This window comes from Macrobrachium rosenbergii, chromosome 52 (assembly GCF_040412425.1).
Source record: "Macrobrachium rosenbergii isolate ZJJX-2024 chromosome 52, ASM4041242v1, whole genome shotgun sequence".
Taxonomy (NCBI): domain Eukaryota; kingdom Metazoa; phylum Arthropoda; class Malacostraca; order Decapoda; family Palaemonidae; genus Macrobrachium; species Macrobrachium rosenbergii.
This window is the reverse complement of record NC_089792.1, coordinates 34,766,258-34,792,130: the sequence shown is the minus strand read 5'-3', so window position 1 is coordinate 34,792,130 and position 25,873 is coordinate 34,766,258. Positions and strand designations below refer to the sequence as shown.

The 25,873-nt window shown below is 43.0% G+C and overlaps 2 protein-coding genes across 2 annotated transcripts in view; both read left to right on the top strand.

The window, feature by feature from the left end:
* The window catches only part of Oseg6 (intraflagellar transport protein Oseg6), a 458,610-nt gene that overhangs the window by 19,847 nt on the left and 412,890 nt on the right, over window positions 1-25,873 (top strand). Inside the window, 1 exon segment of the mRNA XM_067096238.1 lies at window positions 8,392-8,486. Within this exon segment, the coding sequence (XP_066952339.1) occupies window positions 8,392-8,486 (95 nt within the window).
* LOC136833833 (uncharacterized) lies at window positions 15,396-17,523 on the top strand. Its single transcript, XM_067096133.1, has 2 exons — window positions 15,396-15,722; window positions 17,090-17,523. The coding sequence occupies exons 1-2, from the start codon at window positions 15,572-15,574 to the stop codon at window positions 17,521-17,523; spliced, it is 585 nt and encodes a 194-aa protein (XP_066952234.1). The 5' UTR covers window positions 15,396-15,571.

Genomic DNA, 25,873 nt, shown 5'->3' with positions numbered 1-25,873 from the left:
AGCCTACCACACCGGTGACTGTCGCCTCTCACCTGGGTACCCAATTAATAGCCGCACCTGCTTCCCACCAAGCTGTGCCGCTGCCGCCTGGCTTCCTGGCCCCGCTATCCCAGCCAGGTCCCTCCAGTATGGTGACTTCAACCGTGCCCTTTCTCATGGTTCCTGCTCCTGCTGTTCCTGCTGTTGCCAACTTCCACACATTCCCCACTCTGGTCCAGGCTCCTGACTCACCAGGCTCTCGGCCCAGCCTGGCTAGTGCACCTGCCCCGCTTGTACTGGCTGCTCATGTCATGGCTCCTGGCTTCCTTGGGTCCCGTGCTGCACTGACTGCCCCGGTCGCCTCTGGCTCTCTGGTTGATGTCTCCGCTGCCCGGTTTGCTCCTGCTACCCTGGCCTCCCTGGCTGCTCCTGCATTTTCTGCTGCTCCCTCCTGGATGGGGGACCTGACAGCCATCCTGAAGAAGATGATGAAAAAGAGGTCTCATAAGGTGGCGTCGTCTTCATCTTCGTTGTCGTCATTGTCGTTTGCTACCTCTTCCCGTCCTTCTTCTGAGGCCATCATCACCGCGTGTTGGTGACCACTCTTGGCCTGCTGCTCCTGCTGGTTCTACCAGCAAGACCAGCAAGGTGCCCAATCCTCCTCGCCTGTCCCCTCAACCTCCTGGGCTTCCCCTAGGAGGTGCGCGTTGGACAGGAGGAACTCTGGTGAGTCTTCTCCCCGGAGTTCGACTTCAAAGGCCTACACTCCTGGCTCGGTCCTCCGATCGACCAGATCGCACGCCCACATAGTGCAGGATGGATGCCAGGGGTCTGCCAAGGTTCTCCCTCCTGCCAGGAGAGTAGATCAGGAGGACCTCGCCTGGAAGGACTTGAGGGTCCTCTCCCCCGGGATGCAGACACCCCAGAGATACAGAGGACTTTTGTAGAGGTCACTGCGCTGATTCATCAGCACAATGACCTTGGGAAAGGGAACACTGCCTCGTCTGTGGATCATCCATCATGCCTTGAATCCTTCTGGGGTCCAAAGAAGGAACCCAAGGTTTCGGTGGGGCTGCAGTGGTTCACACTTGCCAAGGGGGTTCTTGATCAGGTGAATGGTCTTGTGTCTAGGCAAGACAACTCGCCTCGTTTGGACTGCTCGGACAAGTCGCTTCCCCCTCCTCTGCCTCGCCAGAAGCGATTCTACATGCCCTCGGAAGGGGCATTGCCACCTAAACAGGTTGACCCAGACCTGGTGCGTCTAGGCCCGGGTCTCTCGTTGCAGCAGCTTACTGCAGAAGGAATCTCCCTTTCGCAGCAAGAGGCAGCAACCCTGGAAGCCACCACCATAGTGGCTCTCTAGGAAGTCTCCTGTTTGGATCTGTGGTCATTCACAGTATCCAAAGTGGCTGCCTCCTTGGGCGCTATCGTACCCAGGGAGGACTCCGCTTTCAGGAGGCTGTGCCAGTCTGGAGGTAGGGCCATTTCCTACCTTGCCCACCAGATGGCAAACCTGGTTCTCAAGGCTAGCACTTCCTCGGCCCCTAAGAAGTCCCAGACTTTGAAGGGATCCTGCAGAGTAACCAGCCTTCTTTTTTCTCTGGAAAGGGTGTGCAGTCATGCCCATTTCAGCCCGCTTTCCTGTCTGGTAAAGGGAGCAAGGGGAAGAAGAAGAAGAAGAAGGGGAAACACTAGGGGTGGCATTCCCCTCCACCTGCTGCCGAGGTAGGGGTGCCTGTTGAGCCATTGGACAACATGGCATCAATACGGAGCTGAGATCTGGGTAGTGGATGTCCTTCGGGAGGGATATCAACTCCCCTTCGAGTCTTGGCCACTCCTCACCGTCTCTCCAGCCCATCTCCACACCTACATTCCTGGATCATCGAAGGAAATCGCACTAATGCAAGAAGTGCAAGCAATGCTGAGCAAGGGTGCTGTAGAAGTTGTGTCGGATCAGTCCTTAGGCTTTTACAGCCGGATCTTTCTTGTAGAGAAATCCTCGCGGGGTTAGAGACCGGTCATAGACCTCTCTCCTCTGAACCGTTTCGTTCGCCAGACTTGGTTCAAGATGGAGACGGCGCACTCTGTGCTTGCCTCCATCAGGGAGAACGACTTCATGCTTACGGTGGACTTGAAGGATGTGTATATTCAAATACCCATTCATCCATCCTTTCACAAGTACCTTTGCTTTATCCTTGGGGAGATGGTCTTCCAATTCAGGGCACTCTGTTTCAGACTCTTGACCACCTCCCAGGTGTTCACGAGAGTGTTCACCCTGCCTTCGGTCTCTGCAGTGGGGACTGAAGGAGTTCTGGTCCCAGTCTCGAGACCCCCAGTCCTTTCCCATCACCTCTTTCTGAGAAGGTGAGAGAGAGGACTTAGACTGCTTGATGGACGACAGAAACCTCTTAATAGGAGTATGCCTACATACTCCCCGTCGGACATGCTTCTGTTCTCAAGACGCATTGATTGAGGGATGGGGCGCACACTTGGAGGAGTTGCTGATGGGGGGAGTGTGGCACTGAGACAAGTCCCTTTACATCAACATCCTGGAGCTCAAGGCAGCCTTCCTGGCTTTCCAAGGGTGCCAGGATCGAGTGATGGGACACTCCGTGGTGTTGATGAGTGACAGCACCATGGTGGTGGCATACTTCAAGAAGCAGGTGGGCCTAGTGTCTCTCCTGCTTCACCAGTTGACAATGCAGGTGCACGAATGGGCACTGGCTCACTTGGTAGGGTTGTCAGCCAGATACATTCCAGGCAAGAGGAATGTAGTGGCAGACAAGCTCAGCCACCAGAATCAGCTGATCGGGACGGAGTGGTCCCTTCACCCAGACATTTTGGAAAGGTTGTTCTGCCTGTGGGGGCATCCAGCCATTGATCTGTTCACCACCCGGCACAACAGAAAACTTCAGCACTTCTGCTCAGTCGTGTCGGACCCATGGGCCACTTCAAAGGACGCGTTCCAATATCCATGGGACACCCTCGACGTTTACGCCTTTCCTCCGTTCTGTCTGATTCACAGGGTGATCAGCCAATTGATGATCACCTCGAATCTTAGGATAATTCTGGTGGCTCCCAAATGGCCTCAGGCCGTTTAGTATCCTGACCTGATAGTTCTTCTTTCTGAGGCACCGAGAGAGATTCCCCACTGGCCCAACTTGCTGTGTCAACCCCGCGTCGATTGGTATCGCCTGGCAGTGCAATCCCTGTGTTTTCATGGCTGTCGGTTATCCACCATCTCCTGTGGGCAAGAGGCTTTTCGCGTTGCGCAGCAATGGAGATGGCTGGATTCCTCAGACAGTTCTCCTGAGCGGTATATCAGGGAAAGTGGTCTGTCTTATGTGTTGGTGTCGTGGACTGGGTATCTCTCCAGTCAGAGCTACTGTTCAGCAGGTCGTGGACTTCCTCGTCTTCCTTTGCCGAGAGGAGCTTCTCTGTTTCGACTGCAAAAGGCTATAGGGCCGCACTTGGCCTAGCCTTGCGGCTAAAAGGGGTAGATATCTCCTCATCCTCCAAGATATCTCTACTGATGAGAAGCTTTGAGAGGCCTTGCCCACCCAGGGACCTTAGGCCCCCTGCGTGGGATGCGACTCTCATTCTAAGGAGCCTGACTCGTGCACCGTGCAAGCCTTTACGAGAGTTGTCAGACAGGTCTCTGACCCTCAAGACTGTCTTCCTGCTTGCCCTGGCATCAGTGAAGAGAGTTGGTGAACTTCACAAACTTTCCCTAGATGTTAAACACTCTAGGGGATGGACATCAGTTATGCTTGATTTTGTCCCGGATTTCATAGCGAAGACCCAGAACTCATCAGTCCCTGACATTAGGTTCGAGTCCTTCACGATCCCCTCCTTAGGGGACTTCATGGGTAATGACCTAGACAAGATGCTACTGTGTCCTGTTAGATTGCTACGGTGGTACCTGAAGAGAACTTGCCATCTCTGGCCTGAGTGTCAACGACTCTTCGTTAGCGCTGGCTCGACCAAGAAAGAGGTGTCCAAGAACACGATTTCTTTCTGGTTTCATGAGATGATAAGGAGAGCGTACTCTGCTGCTGGAGAAGATGACACTGGTACGCTCCTCTGGAGAGCTCACAAAGTCTGCAGCATTGGTCTGTCCCTCGCATTCCGGAAGAACCTGTCAGCTCCACAGGTATTGAAGGCTTGGGTGTGGTCTAAACAGACCATCTTCACTTCCTTTTACCTTCAGGATATTGCCCACAAGTCCTTGGACACCCTTTCCTTGGGTCCTGTGGTGGCTGCTCAACAAATGTAGCTTACCCGGCTCCTCTAACAGGACAGGTTGTGTCTCGCCTAAGATGTACAGTTGTGTATAGGAGAATGATTGTGGAGTGACTGGCTTTTCATCCTTCTCTTCATCCTGGCTCCCTTCTTGCGGGCAGGGAGCGGACGTGCCATTACATGCTGGATCTGGTGGTCAATGCAGGTAAGCATACAACTCAAGCTTCCTTTCTCTTTCCTTTCAGGATCATAGAAGCAAACCCGCTCCCTCCTTTAGCAAGGGGAAGAAGGAGACCACGACAGTAAGACAAACCCAATGCTTGTATTTGCCTTACTGTCACCGACTCTCAAGGTTCTTCGTAGCCTACTTTGCTTGAACTGACATTTTCCTCATTCATGCAAAGGGACCCAGAAGTGTGACAACTGGCCTCGCACTTCTTACAACCCGATCATTTTATCAGAGGCAGTTTTCCCTTCCTCGCTGTATCTACCAGGAAGGGAAGACAAGGTGTAGCGAACTCCAGTCAGTTCATAGAGGCTCACTCAGATTTCTCCCTCCAACCAGTGAGTCTTCGTAATGTAAAGGACCGACGGTTTGCATATCGTGTCGGAACAAATCGCAGTTTTTTAAAGTAAATTGTATTTTTCCTAACTGTACAAACCTGAGGTCTTTTACATTACATTTTTATGCCCACTTCATGCCACCCCTCATTCTGACACCTGGGCCGAAGGGCAAACTGGAATGTTTACATCTGGGTAGGCGGGACTCCCACCTCCCGGATGGTAGTTAACTGCCTAACAACCTTGTTCGAAAGTTCAACGGCCGTTTCCAGCTTTGCTGAAAGTAATTCCTAATGTAAAGGACCTCAGGTTTGTATAGTTAGGGAAAATACAATTTACTTTAAAATTTTGTGATTTTGGCGAAGGGGATGATGATTGGAAAGAGTATGGAGCTGCTGGATATGTTTTAAAAATAGGATGTTAGGTATGAAGAAGTAAGTATGGAAAAAAAGTGTTACAAAGTAAAGATGCAGGCATAGCAGCCAAGTTTGCAGCCATTATGATTTGTACTTGCCATAAATAGTAGATATGACATTGTTAAAGTTCATTATAGTACTAAATGAGTGGCATATTTTGTGGAATAATGAAATGGATAATAAATTGTGGCAGTCCAGTATAGAAAGTAAGAAAACCTTTGGTTTAGTTTTAGTCAGAAACCAGTTGCTGAGTCATTTTTGACATGTTCATGCATCATTTTCAATGCAGTCATACCTTAGTTAACAGATGCCTTGCTTAATGGACAATTTAGTTAATGGACATTTTGTTTGAGAAAGAATTCATCGTTAATGGAGGTCTGCTCAGTTTAAGGATGGACAGATGACTAGATCATGTATGGGATGTAGCATGTGTGTCATTCCCAGCTGAAACAAAGGGAAGGGTTTAGTCTATGCTTGGGACTTGTTCACTGTACATCTCTGCTAAACTGTTGCTTGTGTTTGCTTTCTCTTAATCACGTGCTAAGTACTGTAATTTTACTATGGGTAAATCATCATAACTCCTGAGAGAGAGAGAGATTCAAAAAGAAATAACAGAAAAACGTGGAAGTGGTGTCTGAGTTGTTGATCTGGCAAAGTTGTATGGGGTTGGGCAATTTCTACTGTAATTAAACATAAAGAGGCCATCTAAGGAGCTGGTGTTGCTAAAGGGGTGACATCTGTTATGAAGCAAAGGTAGCAGACAATTGGAAAGGTTGAGAAATTGTTAATTTGGATAAATTAAAAACAGTTAGTTGGTTATAGTGTTTGTGAGGCCATCATATGTGAAAACTACCCCTGGAGTGATTGCTGATAGTACAAGTAGCACTCAAGAGTTAGTTTAAAATCAGTCATGGGAGGCCTGAGAAATTCAAGAGAAGTGGCAAACGTAGTGTGGTGAGGCATGGGGAGACTGCTGCCAAAGATGCAGCTGAAAAATGTGAAAGTGTTCGAGCACCATGCAAAGGCTGAAGGTTCAGTTCCCCAGCACATGTTCAGTTGTGATAAGAGAGGCCTATTTTGGAAGAACATGCTGAACAGGACCTATTTCATCCAAAAGGAGAAGTCACAGCCACGACAAAGCCAGTGAAGGACAGGCTAACTACCAAACTTGACCTATATCACCCAAGAGGAGAAGTCATTGCCAGGGCACAAGCCAGTGAAGGGAAGGCTAACTTTTTTGTCCTGCGGTAACGCAAGTGGGGATTGACAACTCAAGCCTTTGCTTGTCTACCACTAGAGAACCCACAAGTTATTCAAAGTAATGTTAAATATGGTACTAACCTGTCGTTGACATTAGAACATATTTTGTGTGATTGCATGAATTTCAGTAAATATCCTTTAAAGGAATTTCATCTTAATCTTCAACATTTTCAGGCTATCCAGTTTTAAACATTTTGAATTATTGTCTATTATGAAATATATTATTAACCCTTTTCTGACATGTGGCCCATACAAGCCACTCAGGTTGAGCAAAAACATTGTGTGCTAGGTACAGTACATGATCTCATGTATGGAGTGATCTTAAACCAGCCAATAGGGGAAAACATCATCTTTATCCATAGCCAATCATAGATGGCTTCATCTTCAAACAATGGCACAGTTCCATTCCAGCCCCAAAAGAAGCAAGAAGTGGCACTGGTCAATCCAGGAGCCGTTATGGTCTTCATGATGGAGGTATGTTCTTGAAAGTTGAGCATAGTGATCATGAATAATGTGTTTAGTGATTATAATGTAAAAATGAGCTGAATTGAAAATAAAAATGCTAAGCACTTCCATGAAATAACAGCGAAGTCCCCTGGGGGCTTCTACAGCAGTAACGAATCCAGTGAATTATGCCCTAAGGACACATGGATTTTTCCTGCTGCAAGCGTTGACAGCAACCTAAAGGTCTAGGTTAATGACATTGACACCACTTTCAGTGATGATTTCCTGTTCAAGCTTCATGATGCTCTTAACACAAGTACACAAAATAACCATTACTTCTTATAGGAAAAAGTAAAGAAGCATGTTTGAGTTGAAGAGATAAATTAGAGGGAGAATTTAAAAATACAAGTTAAAGGGACAGCTTAAAGGGACAAGTTAAATATATGTATTTATGTAAAGTCAGTTAAGAGTATTGTTTATATGAAAAAGACTGTGCAAGCCAAAAGGACAAATTAAAACGATATATTTGCTGCTTCTGGATATTTGTGTGAGACAAATGAGCAGGAGAATGTCTACTGGAAGTGGATGAAGGACGAGGACATCAGCCACCCTCCTCAACCAGCTTTTAACCACTGTGCTCCAGTTATTGTTGCCAGCCTATTTAAATACCTCCAAAACTTCTTCAAGGTAGACCTGAACCACTTTGTCCACCACATCAACTTGTACACTTGCCAGAAGGATCTCAACTCCCCCTTTCTATGGATAGGCATGAAGTCCTAACATTGTCCTTTGTATAACATGTTTGCAGTTTTCCCAGTTTGGATGACCACTGGGCAGCTGGCACCAGAGTACCCCAGGTGTTTGACTTCATTTCTCCCAAGAGGTTCCAGCTCTTGAGGTTTGTGCTACAATTAAATGATAACAAACAGCCAAGGGACCCACTGACAAGCTCTGCAAGATTTGGCAAGTCCTCAACTTTACCATGAAGGTTAAAGTTAGAGACCCCTGCATAGGGACTAGAGTTGGCATTAGGTCCAAGCTTGCATGAATTTTCACTTTTTTTTCAAACTGGAAAGGAATATGTTGAAAAGAGGAAGTGCAGTGTGTTGGGTGATTTTAGGTGAATGGGAGATTTTTGAAGATTACACTGAGCTATTTAGGGTATGGCTGTAAGCGTAGAGGGTCCTCACATCAGGTTATATTAGCTAAGCCCGATTGGGATTACTGTCGTACTCTAGTGGTAGTATCACAACAGGCTGTTGGGGCCTTGACAGACCCACAACCTAAACATACAAGTGAAGCATTAGGGAGTGAGTGTAGGGTTATCCCTGTTTGGGCTGCTGTACTTCCTAGTTAACACCAATTAAAATGGACATTAGGAGAATACAAAAATTTTTTAAACATGAATAATTTTTTCACTTAGTGCAAGTAGGCTTTTTATAATGGAACTGCAGAATAATTATAAAAAATAATTCTATCTTTCATACAGAGTCTGTTCAGGGTTTGGCTGGGACAAAGATGGAGCCCTGTTATCCATCATCAATGACAGATCTCCTCTTGTTCATGTGTGGGATGCCAATTCAGGTAAGATGTATAGTGATTGGTCCGTAAAATACCTCATACTCCATTATTTGCGCTGACTTAACACCTGTAGTAGGGTGGTTGGCAAGTGTTTATTTAGTAAATTAAAGAATTCTAAAGTCTTTCTTACAAGTGAGTGTCTCTTCCACTGAGTGGAGCCCCTTTATCCAGTGCCATGGTCATTGCTGTAGTTGTGGTTATGTGTTTTGCTGAATATTACTATCTGGATATTCAGATAGCTATTGGACAGTCATCATTGTAGTATGCACTAAATAAAGGATGTGTGGTGTTTCTTTACTTATTGTGAAAGTTGGTGCCATTTTTAAAAATGGCTTAGGTATGCGCTTTTTATTTTCTGTGTAGATGGTTTTGTTTTTGCAGTGTTCAGTTATGTTGCTGTTTGTTTTAAGCTGAAGACAAAAAGTGATTTACACCATGTGTTTTATTTTTTAGTTTTATTTTACATCTAGTGTAAAAAATCATAATCTTGTTTTTTTGTGCATTTTCACCATTTGTTTTCTTGTAAACCCATTCCTTTAGTATGCTTGTTTTCATGTGTCAGTCATGAATTCCCAGATGTGTCATTCCACCAGAAGAAGATAGATGGCTCAGGTAGATTGATACATGCACGTACATTCTTTCGTTTCCCAGGTAGTTAACTTTATCCATGTTTGTGCGTCTTCCAACTGGTCAACATCACAAATTCCCAGACTTCAAACTCTTCAGTATTACTGTCTCCCCCTGTTCCCTTCCCATCCTTGACCTGTTGCTGTCGCTCAGAGGGAGTGTCCCTGTCCTTTGTTTGCATTAGACTTAATATTAAGGCCCAGAAGTTTTGCATCTCAGCCGCTGACCTAACAGATTGTAGTCAGGCCTTCTTTCTATTAGCAAATATTTCATTTTTCTTTTCTTCCATCAAAACATACACTGGACAACTAAAGTGAGCTGAAACGTGGAAATATTTATTATTATTATTATTATTATTATTATTATTATTATTATTATTATTATTGGTCATTACTTAATAGTTATACATGGCAAAGAATAATAAAAAATCATGGATACAGTAATTATTATACAGTATGTTAGAAAAAAAATTAAACGGCATAAATGTATGATTTATGATTATGAATGTAGTGTAAAGTATGTAGAGCTAAATGTGCTTTAGTTTTGACTGAGAGCCATGTATCACATTATCATTTTTGATAGTGTAGTCGCTTGTTTTCTCCTCAAGGAGGAAACCATGGTCTACCGGAGCTCCATGGCCACCAGACTAATATCAAAGGATTCTCTTTTAGCTGGTGTAGTGGCCGGGTATTGTGTCCTAATGATAAACACTATAACACATGATGGAGTATGTAATGGACTCAAAGATAAGAGGGCATTTTCCCTTATCTTCAGCAAAGCTGAACCCAGTTTTCCAACATCAAAACCTGCTAGAAGAAGTGATTATCGTGCATGTACAATCTGCCATATTGTTGACAAACATACTGGCACAAGAACAGGAAACCATTACTCTTTTGTAGTCAATACTGTTCGGTTTACTGATAATTCCAGTGCTCCGAAAACATGGCTTTCTCCGTTTTTTCATTAGCGAATATTATGGATGCATCTAAAGAATTACATTAAGTGCTTAAGTTAAAGTTCTTGTTAAAATTTTAGTTTTAAACTTTTGGAATTTGTAATTTATTTGTGTGAAAGCCGGAACCTGGCGTTTCTTGTTAACACATGATCGGCGCTTTCTCATGATGCTGATTGCTAGTTTTTGAAAAATGCAAATTGTTTTAAAGAATTTGTCATTCTACTGTAATTGGAGGTTTTAACTAAAGGAACCGTTCCACAATTTATCATTTAGAAAATCCTTTCATATTATGTTATGTCTATAATACAGTGAACCCCCTGTATTATGGGGTATCGTGTCCCGTCCCCATGCAAATAGCTAAAATCTGCGAATACTTAAAACCCTCTAAAAACACTTAGAACTGCCCATTTTGATAGTTTAAACACAGAAAAACACTCTAAAAATGCATATACCTGAGTATTTTAATAGTTTTATCACAAAAGTGCATTTATTCATGAAAATTATATGAAAATACAGTAATTAGTGAAATTAGTGAATATTTCTCAGTGAAAAATACTGCGAATGGGCAAATTTTCCGCGAATGATGGCTAGATATATTCTACAGAGAAACCCGCAAATGCGTGAGTCCGCGAATCATGAGAACGTGAATATGGGGGGTTTACTGTAATAGCCTACATCAGATTAATGAGAATAATTTAGACTAGATTAATAGTGGATGTTGTCTGTAGCCTATAACCTAGACTTACATTTCCTTAAGTGTGAACTGAACTTGGATTAGATAGTAACCTAAATTAAGATAAGTAAGAACCCTTTAAGAAATACCTTATATGGGCCTAGACAGGAGCCTAGCCTAGACCGAGGACCCTAGGATTAGATAGTAGCAACAGTCTGGGCAAGATAAAACAGTAGTCTAGTAATAAGGCTACATACAGGCAGTCCCCGGTTTCTGAGACGACGTTCGAGGTTCGACGCTTTTCAAATATATTCATCAGAAATTATTTCCCGGCTTACGACGCATGTTCCGGGGTTACGAGCGTCGTCGCCGATCCGACGGAAAAATATGGCCCCAAAACGGCAGAATAATCATAATTTGAAGGTTTTTTGATGTAAAACTCAATAATAATGCAGTTTACATCGTTTTCAATGCACCCAGAGCATTAAAAGTAAGGTTTTCTTATGATTTTTGACGATTTTCGACGATTTTCCGGCTTACGACGATTTTGGGTTCTGACGCAGCGCAAGAACGGAACCCCGTTAAACCGGGACCGCCTGTATTAGTAAAATTTGTTATTTTATATAGCCTAGACACTTAAATGTGATTGAAACAGCCCGGTCTAGGCAGCACCTTATATTAGGTAGTGATAACCTTTTAAGAAGCATCCTGTTATTGGACTGGTGGGATCCTAGCTTTAGTGCTACATATTAAGGTAATGGTGTTTTACGTAACCCATACCCATAAGTGTAAATTGAACAATCTGGATTAGGCAGTACCCTAGAGTAAGTGATAGCCTATATAAAATAGTAACTCAAATAGCGTAGGATTAGATATAAATAACAACCTGAGTTAGACAAAAATGGTAGCCTAACTATAAGGTTACATACTAGTTAGTTTCTGTTTTTATATAGCCTATATGTTTAAGAGTGTTCTAAAATAATCTGGATTAGGCAGTACCCTATACTAGGCTAGGAGAGGATATTTTAAGAACTATCCTTTTATTGGTATAAGCAGTAGTTTGGACCAAATAACCCAGGATTAGATATAATAGTATCCTAGGATTGATAAAATGATAACCTAGTTTTTTACGACTTGGTAGCCTATTTGTAAGGCTAAATATGTAGCCTATATCCATAAAGGTTATATAAACCTAGACCAGGTAGTTATAAGAACTTGGTCTATTTGCTTGGCTCTTTATTGTGAGTAACAATGAACTCGGTCTATCTGCGTATTGTCCCGCAAAAGTAGTATTGCCCATAATCATATACAGTAGTAGTAGTGTAATCGGATTAGGGAGGAATCTCTTTTAAGGGAACATCCTACTGGTAGCCTAAAACAGTAGTTCAAATTAGATCAAGCAATGGCCAAATATCAGATAGAAGGTAGTCTTGGGGAGCTAAAACAGCAGAGTAGATTATAAGAGGGTTCTTTCCTGTACAGTTTATATCCTTAAGTGTGATTGAAGTAAGCCTAGACTTGGCAGCGGCCTAGAATAGGTTAAGCAAGAATCCTCTAAGAAATCATCTATTCTTAGCCTAACATACATTATGCTAGAAGCATTAACCAAAGCTGTATAAAACAGTAGCTTGGGTTAGTTAAACAAATTAGTTTATAGCAGTTAGCCTGATTGGCATGGCATTCAAAATTAAATTTCACATAGCCCTTGCAAAAGGGCAAAAGTAATTCAGCCATATACTGAATTCAAAATTAGCCTAAATCTTAGAGTGTTTAAGTTAGCATAGATATTTAATATATATAATAATATGGTACATAAAATATATTACAGCTATACTGTACACTTGTATTCAGATTAGCCTGTAATATTGATTATACTATATGTATAAGGACTAGAGACAATTAATACTGCAGGGCTGCCAGTATGCAGGACCCTCAGCTCAAGTGTTCCGCAGCAAAGTGCTAGGTTCACTTTTTGCTAGTGGGTACGGCCAATACCACCTGCCATGAGCATAGTCCTTGTAGAAAACAATAAAAATCTAGTTGGTTGTCAGATATGTGCAAAATTTTTAATATGCCCCTGGCAGCAATTTTTAAGGACGAAACAGCTAGTTTCAAGCTGTCTCAATGGGTCGTAGGGTTCAGTAGTGGTGAGGAAGGGGAGATTATATCTTTCTGGCAGAACTCCGGCAGCAGATATTTAACCCTTTCTCAGAACAAGATTTATGTTTGGGGCAAAACCCAGTAACATCAGTCCCCAGTGCCCTCCAGGGTAACCCCGTGGAGGAAGTAGATGAATCCTTACATGGGGGCTACATTTTTACTAATGAACATGAAGCGGACATTGCCACTGAAATGGCCCTGGTGAACCTAGAAGGATCTGGGACAAAATTTTCAACTAACCATGAGAGAAACCTTCCAGAAGGAGTTCTATCCCATATGCAGCTATCAGATGCTGAAGAGGACCTTTCCCCCAAAAAGGATAGTACTAGGATCCACCTAACCCCGACTGAAATAACTGCATTTTCAGAGGCGTATAGTAACTTACCCAGGACTTCTGCCCCTTGGTTAACAGGCAGTTGCAGTTCAGTTGCTGAAGCTCAGTCAGATTGCGCAAGCTCACCCAACAGGGATACACAGTGTGGCATTTGATCAATTCTGTAAGGAAACTATGAGTAATGTCAAAGATGTCCTTGCCACAGAATGGCAGTATATAAAGGACATGATACATGATTCTGAAAATGAAATTAAGGAAATTAAGTCAGTCATGTACACCCCAAAGTGTAAAAGTACTGCATCTTGTAACCAAAAAGTGAGAATGGATATAAATTCTGCCCAAACAAGGTCTAATGTTAGAATTCTGACTGGAAACAAGAAAATGGCCAGTTCAGACTACAAAACTTCAGATCAAAACATAATAGAGGCTCCAATATTCACCCTTGATGATACTAATAATCCTTGGGGAGATGTCTCAATGTGCATTTTCTCTCCTGATGGTAAGTATTTAATTAATGAGAGGAAAAACTATGATTGAAGTTGTACATGTAGAGTTTATGTACAGCGTTGATGAAATGACTTGTGATGAAAGACAGTGCAGAGGGATTTCTGACCAGATGACAGCAGGGTCATCAGGCTTGTAATTATGAACTATTGATGCCATTGTTTTCTGTTTCTGGCGCAGTAGTGAAACTAGACCTAATTTTGTGCTCTTGACCTCAAATATTGTGGATGCATGATTAATTTTCCCATAACACTGCCCAGCCCCAGCAAAAGACATGATGCCTTTCAACAAATCTAAAATCCTCACTTTATCACTTAAAGAAAGCACATTTTATTCCCTTTTTGGTATGGAGGAATACCATAAAGTTTACCTTGCTCTTTAGACACCAGTTGCCTTGTGGGAGGCATTTTCTTAAAAAATGAAAGGCAGGGATAGATCAGAGAACAACTTACAATGTATGCAAAGTTAGAACACATGACTGGCTGTGAATTATGCCATGATGCACCTTCCCAGCAGCAGTTTAGCTATGAAATGCTTGCATGGTAAATTAATACTTATGTATATGAAATTTCTTTTGAGTTTTGTTTTCTTTTATTATTGTATATTTTAGAGCATGGTTACCAGATTTGTGTCTGATAAAATTGCTGTTAAGGCAGAGATATTTTAATACATCTGTCATAATATATACATTATTGACCTGGAAGACACCAAAGCTACTGATACAATTAATAGCTACCTACCACAAGGTTGGCAGTTCATAGTACAGAGGCATGTAACGATAATTGCCTGCTAAGGTATAAAATCACTCTATTATCACCTATGAAAGGGGAAAGGGAATGTTAAGGCTGTAAAGAATGAATTTAGGGGAGCATCTGAATTTATGAATTTAGGAATAAAGATTAGTGCTAGTGATCCTAGAGTGAGAGAAACAGTCGGGAATTCTTCTCAGCTTTTAATGGTACTGCAGACACATGAAAATGGAGGTGGATGAACAGTAGGGGTACCTGAGGTTTATTATGGGGAATGTTCTGAGCAACTTTTGATTTGTTTGTTAGACAAAGGAGTAATGTCTAAGGACATTCTGTGAAAGAAAATTGTTTATATATCACTAATGCTGGCGAAAAGGGGGTAAGTCCAAAATGGCCTAAATGAGTTATGACTGCCAAAATGTTGCTAAAACGGGCTACTATGCTGGAAAAAAGGGGGTAAGTGTACTGTGAATATGTTAGTCAGTACGTCAAAAAGTCTTTTATGGGATAACTACATGCAGCATCATTATGTTGGCTAAAAAGGGTAAGTAGAACATACCCCTTTTTAACCACATTTTCATTAAAATTCATAGCATTATATTGGCGAACAAAGAGGTAAGTGATACATACCCCTTTTAACTACATTTTCAATATAGGTCAAAAGGGTTAAGTAAACAAACTTATTAATATTTAGGTAATTATTCACTTTTTATCTATAACTCTGCAATTTTAGTTCTAATCTAGTCATAAAACTCATACTCTTCTTCTTCATTTAATATGCCAGTATTAATCCCACTAGGCCTAGCAGCTAATGCACTCCACGAATGTGTATTATTGTTGCCGAGACAGGGCCCAAACTCGTTCCCTCTACCTAAGTGCGGCTTGGCACATCCGCACGCACTAGATAGAGAGAGATATGACGTGTTGTTAGCTGTGTCGTCGTTCTGAACGCGTATTAACCAGTGTTGATTACAACTCGCCTTCAGTGTTGATTACAACTCGCCTTTGATTGCAGGAGTGTAGTAATTTATAAGATTCTAATATTATGAACTTGTGTATAGATGTAAATTGAAAACGGTTTTGGTGATGGATGCATCTAAATCACGTGCTCGTCGAATTCTTGACAAAGCATTACACGAAAATGCAGAGAAAAGAAGAAAAATGGACCTGGAAAACCGCCAAAGTAATGTCAAACACTGGCTTATTGCTAATAACTTTGGAGAGGAAAGAAATGAAGGTATGTTATTGATGTTCCTGGGATGCCTGCAGTTTAGTGGGACACCTCTAATTCCGAGCAGTGATTTCCTTTTGACGGGAAATCTACTTGTAGTGCCATTTTTTTATGTGTTTAAAATTATTTTAATAGTTATTTCTATCGGAAATGAGCCATTTCCAAGTATGAATCCAAACAGTTGGAGCTTGTTAAGATGGACATGCAACCTTAACCTAGGCCTATTCCCAAAAAATTAGAAAAACAGGCCATTAACCTAACCAAACCACACCAAATCTAACCTCAACTAGTAGGCAGTTTCACAGTACCTAACCCCGTGTTACCTAGCTGGGGGAGGACCCCCGTAAGGGAATATAAGTGCTATTTTACGTAAACTGAAAATTGTCATAAATCGGTATAAGAAGTATGTTTTCAGGGTTTTAAGGGATGCTGAACAACTTTTCTTCTATAAAATTTTTCGATATAATGAATATTAACGACTTGCACGTCGATCTTAACACTACCCCTCGAATAGCTGATTAACTTTTCTTCTATGCATTTTTACAAAATAATGGCTCTAGGCCTATATAGTAGATATTGGTGTCCCACTAAACTGCAGTTAACCCATGTTCCTTTTATAGTTAAGGTAAAAATTTGTTCATATTATAAAGTAATTTTTAATACGATTTACTATAGATGTAATACAATCTATTTGTTCGACGTACATCACAAACCTGAAGGATACTGTACTTTTGATTGTTTTATGACTTGTTCACATGAAAGTAGGATATGGTAACACGTCATATTTGTTAGTGTTTGTGGTTTGAGATGTTCATTATTCAGACAAAAAGGCATATGTCATTTCTTAGATTTTGTATAAATAGCATCAACTTTGTTTATTAACCAGTGGTAAACATAGTAGGAACTTTGTTTATGAGCCTAACAATTTTAGTTAGGCTTAAAATTCGCCTTACAAAATGAGCTTCTGCCTTCACGGCAGCTGTATTGTGAAGAGCCAAATTTTTTTTATATGAACGGATCTTTCGTGTTTGGTGGTCGACACTAAATTTCATTGTAACTAGAATTTTCTATGTACTTTTGCTCATAGAATTTGAAAATCACAATCGTTTGTCAGAGAAATGGTTAGATTTTTAGTTAAAAATGAGTTTTTCACTATTTTATAGGTACTGACAAACCACGAACTTTGTAGAAATTATATTTTTGCAATGTATGTTGTCATTTGTCATTTTTCATGATTTTTCAATGTAATTGTGTGGATGGCAGGAGCACGGTTGTTCAGTATAACAAAACAAAAATATAAAATTAATTTTAAAATCAAGTATAATGTTCAAGTTATTGTTGATATTAACACAGTCTGAATACTTTTATAACAGATTATGATGAGACGCCTGATAATTTCTATGATGATGATGATAGTGTAAAAGATCCAAATTTTGAAGTTACTGATGAAACCTGCAGTGTATCGTCTTCGTCCACAATTTCTCGTGAAAATAACAGTAAGCATGAGATTAGACTTAAGGGCAATCAAGAAGCAGAACATCCAAGAGAGGAAGAGGGCAGTCAAGAAGCTGAAAATCAAAGAGATGAACAACCTTGCCAAACTCCAATGAAAAGGTACTCAAGAAGAGCACGAAGAGAGAGAAAAGAGTGTCGACAGACCGGTAAATCGTATACGACTGCGTCAGGTAAATTAGTTTCCGCTAGAAAACAAAGTCCACTAAAGCAATGTAGATTGAAATGCTCGAACGTTTCAATGATGAAGATCTGCAAATATTATTCATTGAATATTGGAATTTGGGCTCAGTAGATTCAAGAAGAAACTACCTCGCAACTCTTATTACACCAAAGAACCCATTACGCACCCGCCTAAGAGATGGAGGCGGCGAAAACATTAGAGTGCGAGATGTAACCTACGAGTATGCCTTAGAAATTCAAATGAAAAGACATCCTATTTGTCAAAAATGCTTTTTGAGGTGTTTGGTGAAACCAAAAGTTCTTGGAAGTATTACAGAAAAAGAAAAGGAAACTGCCTCTGAGTGAGCCGAGGGGATAGGAGAGGAACAACTCCAAATCCACGTCGTATTAAAGAAGAGGAACTTTCTAAAATTGATGATCATATCAAATCATTTCCAGCATACGAGAGTCATTATTCTAGGCACACTCCTCCAAAAGTATTTGTCATCAACACTTACATTAGCAAAAATGTATTCGTTGTTTAAAGAACGCTACCCAGAGTCCTCAGTAACACGCTTTACATATGAGAAAAGATTTCATTGTCATAACTTGAGTTTCAAACAGCCTAAAATAGACACATGTCATACTTGCGATGTGTTAAAGATGCAATTAGATATCACCAATACCCTGAAGAGAAAGAACGTCTACAAGCCGAAAAAGAAAGTCATCTGTTAAGAGCTGAAAATGCCTATAGTCGTAAAAAAAGAGATGATACAAAGTTAGCTTTGAAAATCCCTCATTTGCAACATACACATTTGACTTACAACAGTGTCTCCCCACTCCATACTTACAGTCTTCCGTAGCTTTTTATAAGCGCTTGTTGTGGACATACAATCTCACTGTTCACAATAATGTCAATAAAAAAGTGGACTGTTTTATGTGGCACGAAACCATTGCTGCTAGAGGTGCCAATCAAATAGCATCTTGTCTAATGAATATCTTGCAGAATTTGCCCAGTGATGTTCAGCACGTAATTTTTATTCTGATGCTTGCGCCGGACAGAATAGAAATTCCCATATGGCCTGGCTGCTATGTTTATGCATGCATTGTCCAAATTTCCTAATATACTGACAATAGATCACAAATTTCTCATTTCCGGTCATTCACACATGGAGTGTGACTCCGACCACTCTGTCATTGAAAGACTCAAGAAAAGGAGAGCCACTGCAATCCACCATCCACGTGACTGGTACCAGCTGGTAAGATTGGCAGGAAGAAGATTTCAGGTTCATGCAATGACTCAGGAGGACTTTTATGATTACGCACAGTTATTTAAAGGCCCTCTGGTAAAAAAGATCAAAGAACAGCAATAATGACAAATTTAACTGGTCACAGTGCCAGTGGTTCAGGTATCAGCGCCCCATTGGAATTTTGTTGTATAAAGGATCTCTTTCAAACGAGGAGCGTTTGAACAAGTAGATATGAAAAGAAGAGGACAGGATAATCCAAATTTGATAGATGTCAAAAAGGAATATCATTCATTACTGTCTATCAGTAAAGAAAAAAAGAAGGACTTGATTGATCTATTGCCTTTGGTTGATCCTATGTTTCACGATTTTTATAAGGCACTACCAGATATGAGTAATGTTCAGGATTGTGATCCTGACTTAGGGAATTTGTTGAATAAAGCAATTTATAGCTTTTTACACCTATGCAATGCTAACTAAAGTTGTATTTCTTTAACTAGATGAATCTCTGAGGATATAATTTTTGACATTTCATTATGCCTAGTTAAGTCTCTGGGAATTTTTTTCAACATTTTATTATACCTAGATAAGTCTCTGGGAATTTTTTTTTTCAACATTTTATCATACCTAGGTAAGTCTCTGGGATTTTTTTTATGGAAACCTAATTTTCTTCAATGAATTGACTGTACTAAAACTGTATTTCTGTAACGGTTTATTATACCTAGATGAGTCTTTGAAAAATTGTAAAAGTTTTATTTTTGAGAAAAAATATTCCTTTTGTTTTTGTATGATTATGCAATGCCAACTTAACTTGTCATTTAACCGTTTATTATAAATAAATAGGCCCTCTTGAGAAATGAAAATTATCATCAGCGGTATTTTCTTTACAAAATAAAGTTATAGTATCATAAAAATGCATTTAATTAGCCTAAAAAGAGCTATGTGACAAGTAGGTCAATGAGGTTAAAAGGGATATGTATGATATGTAATGATAACAAAGTGGTTAAAAAGGGGCAAGTCTTGGTCAAAAAGTGATATGTACTGATAACAAAATGGTCAAAGAGAGGTAAGTCCTTAAAAGTATATAAGAACTTTGAATATATTAATGTCTTCATAGTGCATGAAAAAATACCTCAAATCCTTTAAATTTAGTAAAGAGTTCAGATCGCTATCTTCTATCAGTGATTTATTGAATGCATTTGAAAACTTTAAATGCAATTTTCTCGAAAGTTCCATTTTGGACTTACCCCCTTTTTCGCCAGCATGAGTGATATATTTGAAACATTGACGTTGTCTATACAATAAAAGTTTCGTTTTTAAGCATATTCTTAATTATATGTTCCTGTCCATAAAGTTGTGGGAGGCATTTCCTCATTCACTGAATATCTTTGCTTACTTAACTTGAATTTTGTGCACATTGTCTGCACATACCTTTAGATATTTTATTTGTGTACTGTTTCAGGTCTAATGTAAAAAAGGGATTTTGACAAAGGAAAAATCTATTTCTGAGGGAGGCCCTGTGTCACCCGGTGAAATTCCTTTCTTGCACGAATGTCTAGGTATAAATATTGCTAAATATACCACAGAAAAAAGCTATCAGGAATGCTGGGGTTACTACCCCCAGATCGAGCGCCTTCTTATACCAAGAAGGCGCGCGGTATGGATAAAGGGTGAGTGAAGAAATCACAACCACAGAACCACACTCGAAAGACATCCCAGTGGCAAAATCCCTCGGAAGAGCGGAGAGCCGTACCAGCCCCCACACTCACCCGCCAAGCGGCGACCCCAGCGCCATCTGAACTCATTCCAGTCTAGCACCACCCTCAGGCTTGGCATGCCAAAGCAGGGGTGAAACCAGATACTGGGAGGGTCACCGGGTGACACAGGGCCTCCCTCAGAAATAAATTTTTCCTTTGTCAAAATCCCTTTTCTGAGTTCGCCCCTGTGTCACCCGGTGAAATAGTAACGGAGAATCATGCCAAGACTGCCAAGATACAAAATAAAACAAAGGTGATCATGAACAAAACACATGCTATGAAAAATAGATTTAATATGATATCTCAGCAAAGCAAAGAGAATCAAATCACAGGTAAGTACAGGAGGAACGAAAGCACCCAACAATATAATGCCATAGACAGGTAAATATAAACTATACATAAGAGAAATACACAATATACCTTATACAATATCAAAAATGTGAGGTACACGAAACGTAAAATAAAATAACACAAGTACCTCTAGGGTTAAATCTAAATACACAGCATAACAAAACACAATCACCAAGACAAACAATAATAATGGTAATACTAGTATCAATTATGAGGAGCAAGGCAGTGAGGCATGATTGATCCAGGAGAACAGGCAGAGAAATAAATGAGGCAGGCGGGCGGGGGGAAAGGATAAGGGTTAAGTATAATTAAGGTGGGGGAATGACACTCCCCACAGCCACTGTAGAGAATTTCAGAGCTTCAAGTGATTTTAGATAGTGGCGTTTAAACACTAGAGGTGATTTCCATCCCGTATACTCGGTAAGTTCAGCAAAATCCATATTATGAAAATAATTAGTAGAGGTAGCTACCGCACGGATATCATGAACCTTAGGAACTGAATCCGGGTTGGCCTGTTTAATGAAATACAGAATTTGCTGTCTTATAGCATTCAAAGAAAGAGTTCCACCTTTTTCCCTGATAAAAGAGGACCCGACATACACTGAGGAGTTCTTTTTAAGTAAGCCTTTTAAGGTAAAGACTGGGCATAAGGACCGGTCCTGTGGAAGAGGCACCACCTTCCAGGGGACCACCTGTCCTGAGGGTCTTCATTTTTCGCTAGGAATCTATGATCAGGGGAAAGGAGAACTTCTCCCGGACGGGAGGAAATCAATGTGATCATCACCTCTAGAGAGAGCAGATAGCTCTGAGATTCTGGCACCTGAAGCTAAGCTAATCAGAAACAAGGTCTTCCTTAACAGATCCAGATAAGAGCATTGTGAGTTATCAATATCAGAGGCTAATTTTAGAACATCGTTCAGGAACCAGGTAACAGAATGTGGGCGTGTTACCGGTCTCAAACGGGCGCATGCTCTAGGGATGGAGGAAAAGTATGAATCTGTAAGGTCAATCTTAAATCCATACAAAAATACCTTCTTCAAGGCTGATTTAGCTGTAGTAATAGTGGCCGGAGCTAGGCCTTTTTCAAACAATGATCTAAAGAAGGTAACCGCTAGGTTAGTAGTCATAGTCTGAGCTTCAGATGCCTTCAAAAAGATGCTAATTTTTTGACTGCTGAGTCATATTGCCTGAGAGTAGAATCTCTCTTATCGGATTCTAGAAACAGAGTGTTAATGGGGTCAGTGTTTGCTCCCTTTTTAGGAGCAATTTTATAAAGTCCATAAAACCAGGGCATTCTGAATTTTTAAGGAAGCTGACACAGTCTTGGTTTGTACTACTTGGGTCAGTCTGGGTTTGGGTATCTGATGACACCGCAACTTGAGCTCCAGAAGCAGAGGAACCAGTTGCTCTTCGGCCAATGGGGGCCTACCAGGGCTAGTTGGCCCTTTGAATGACCTGAGTTTGTACAGTACTTTCAACATGTTTATTGGGGGAAACAAGTAGATCCTCTCCCAATTGTTCCAATCTATGGTCATTGCGTCTGTGGTGTAGGCATGGGGATCCAGATTGGGAGCCACATAACAGGGAAGCTTGTGATTGCTCTCTGTGGCGAACGGATCCACTTGGAGTCCCGGAACCCGGCGGCAGATCCAATTGAACGATTCCCCGTCCAGAGACCACTCCGTCTCCAACGGAGTAGTTCTGGACAGAGAATCCGCCACCACGTTCCGCACCCGCTAGGTGGGTGGCTGACAGATGCCAGCCGTGCTTGTTCGCCAGGGAGAAGATAGCTAACATCACCTGATTTACGCGACTGATTTGGAGCCGCCCCTGTTTATGCAATGAACCACCACGGTGCTGTCTAACACCAGCCTGATGTGAATCTGGCGGGGGGGCAAAGTTTCTTCAGAGTTAGAAACACTGCCATAGCTTCCAAGGTGTTTATATGGAACTGTCGAAACATTATAGACCATATGCCTTGTACTTTTTGTTTTGGTGAGTACCCTCCCAGCCTCTTAATGAAGCGTCTGTGTGGATTACCAGAGCTGGGGGAAATTGAAGGGGACAGACTTGAAAGGCCTTTGACTGTGGACCATGGTCGAAGCCTTGTCTTCAAGATTTGCGGGATTGAAGAGACTCTGTCTCTGAGCCTGACATTGGCTGTCTCCGCCACGCTCTGTTTATGTCTTTTAGTCTTGCTTTCAAGAGCAGGTCTGTCACTGAAGCAAACTGAAGAGAGCCGAGAATCCTCTCTTGAGACCGGCGGGATGCAGCTTTGCCCTTCAGAAATTTTCTGGTAGCGGGCGGCTATCTCCCTCCGCTTGGCCGGCGGGAGGATAGCCTGTCGAGGTTAGGTCCCACTGGAGAGCCAGCCACTGAAAGCCTAATGACTCCAGGAACTCGATCACTATGGCTGTAGCCTTCCGGCACTCCTGCAACGATTGGGGCCCAGATTATCCAATCGCCCAGGTATGCTGCTAGGGAGATCCCCGGGACCATAGCTGCTGAACAACTGTTTCCGCCAGCTTCGTGAATATCCTTGGGGCTATATTGAGCCCGAAAGGCATGACCCTGAAGGAGTAGGCCTGTTTCCCTAGTCTGAAACCCAGGAAGGGAGAGAAGTTCCGCGCAACTGGGACGTGATGATAAGCATCTGAAAGATCGATAGAGGTGGTGACGGCTCCACGCGGCAGTAGAGTCCGTACTTGAGCAACTGTAAGTATGCGAAACTTGTCGCATTGTATGTAGAGATTTAGACGCGACAGATCCAGAATCACTCTTTGCTGGCCAGAATCTTTCTTGGGGACAGTGAACAGCCTGCCTTGAAATTTGAGGTGCCTCACTTTCTTTATTGCTCTCTTGTTGAGAAGCTCCTTCACAAAGTCCTGTAGAGCTTTGGAGGAGGGTTGATGAAACCTGATCAGGGAGGAGGGTCCCTGATCCAGCTCCAACCCAGGCCTTTGGACACAATGCTGTGTGCCCAAGGACTGAAGGACCACTGGTCTCTGAACCAGTATAGGCGCCCACTTACCTGACTGGTCTCAGTGGGAGGAAGCAGGTTTGTTTCTCTACCGCGCCACTTTTCCCCGGGAGACGGATCCAGCCCTGCCTCTGTAGGGGGCTCGACCTCTACCCCACTTGCGCGCTCCTATTAAGGCCGTGAAAGACCCCACGGCCTTCATAGGTAGGGTTGTACGCCGGCGAGGAGACGACATCGAGGCGCAGCAAAGGGATTGGGCTGGTTGAACCAGCACATACTGTTGGGGTTGAGCCTTGGAGGTGGACGGTTGGCTCACCGTCGAGACCGGAACTGCCTGAACAACCGCCTGGTGTTGTGGTCTCCTGTGCTTCCTGTAACGTTTCCCAGGCCTATTCTGGGAACCGCTAGACTCAGGGGTCTTCCGCTGAAAGGCGGAGATACCCCACTGGGAGCGCAGACTCTAGTTAGCCCTGGTTGCTTCCCAGGGCCCAGGACACTGGAGACTTCATCTTCTGGGAAAAGATTGTCTCCCCAGAAAGAACTCTTCATGAGTCTGTTAGGCTCATGACGAATGGTGGCATCAGCGAAGATGAACTTACGGCAGTTCATCTTTGCCACCATGAAGTCGTACAGGTCCGACTGGAACCCTGCTAACAGGGATTTAGTCAGGACCTGAAACAATGGCTCCTCTGCAAAGGAGACGGCGGTCGCTTCTGACAGGCACAGCGAGTTCAAAGACCGGCTCAACCGACCCGTGCCTCGAACTCAGTCTTCAGGAGAGCTTCCGGAAGCTTAGGAAGCTGCTCGCTGAACTGGTTTGACGCAGCGCAATCTCACGCCCAATTTACCGACAGTAAATGTGGACGGAGCGTCTTTCCAGAACTCGTCACCCCTGGGAAGATCAGAGACGAGGATCTGATTCCCGAAGCTGAGGGAAGGGTTTGCCATCCAAGCAAGCCTGAGCGGTTGCGATAGCAACCTTGTTCAGGCAGGGAGTGGGCAGCTTATCCCCGAGAGAAAACATAGTGAAGTTGCCCTTGAAGGGGGTCAACTTCGTGTTCTCCGCCTGCCACTCGGAAAAGGTGCGCAAGAGAGCAGATTGCGCCTGATCCCTAGGGAAGATCACCGTCTCCTTAGGGACCTTGTCTGAGCGTACCCAGGCTTCCTCCGTCAGCCTAACGAAGCCTGGGTAGGGGGGCAAGAGATCAGCCGGGAAGAACGCCAGTTCCTCTAGACGCCTGGTACCTAGACCTTCAATGGTCAAGGTGTCTTCATGCCGGATAGCACGAAGAGCAAAATGCCATGGGTTTCCTACATCAAAAGGAGGGAGGGTAGCAGTGTCAGGGATCTGATAGTGTTGTCCGGCCCCACCGGAGCGTGCCATATCAGCAAGAAGAGTCTCCTGGCTCTGAAGCCTCTCCGCCAACTTAGAAAGTTTGGCATCAACCTCCGTAGAGAACCTCTCTAACAACATCCCAGCAAATGCCTCAGGGTCAAAGGCAGGCTGGCGAGGAGGGCTGGGCCTGGCCACCCTCTTACTCGCTCCTTTGCCTGAGGTACCTGGTTTTGCTCCCGGAGGCCCAGGTTCAGCAACCTTTGGCTTTGACGGGGAAAGGGATGCCTTGCGGGGAAGACGAGGACTTGAAGCCCTTCGCCTTCCACGACTTCTTCAACTTGGGGACAGTAGGCTGAGCGCTGTCCTCAAGATAGAAGATTTAGCGAAGCCCTGAAAAGAGGATACAGAGGATGAAGGGGAATGAAAAGGCCGCCCGCCCCCACTGCCTCACTTACCTCTCTACCTACCTCCTGGTCCTGCTCGGTATTCATGGGCTCCAGGTCCAAATCCAGAGCGGCGACGTCCTCCGAAACCTCCGTGTAAAGGGGGTCCTCTTGTAGTGGCTGGGTCACGATGATGGATGCGGCCACATCAGCTGGTACGGCCGCAGCGATCCGGGCGGCGGGGTAGAGCAAGTCCCTCAGCTTCCCGTCGAGGACGTAGGGCTTCCCCGACGGAACGTTCCTCCCGAACCCAGCCACCCAGGCGCGGAGAGACTCTAGGGCCTCCTTCTTGGAGGACTCGTCGGCCTGAAAGGGAGCAGGGAATCAAGGAAGGGCTAATATACTGTAAAATATATAAGCGCTAGAACA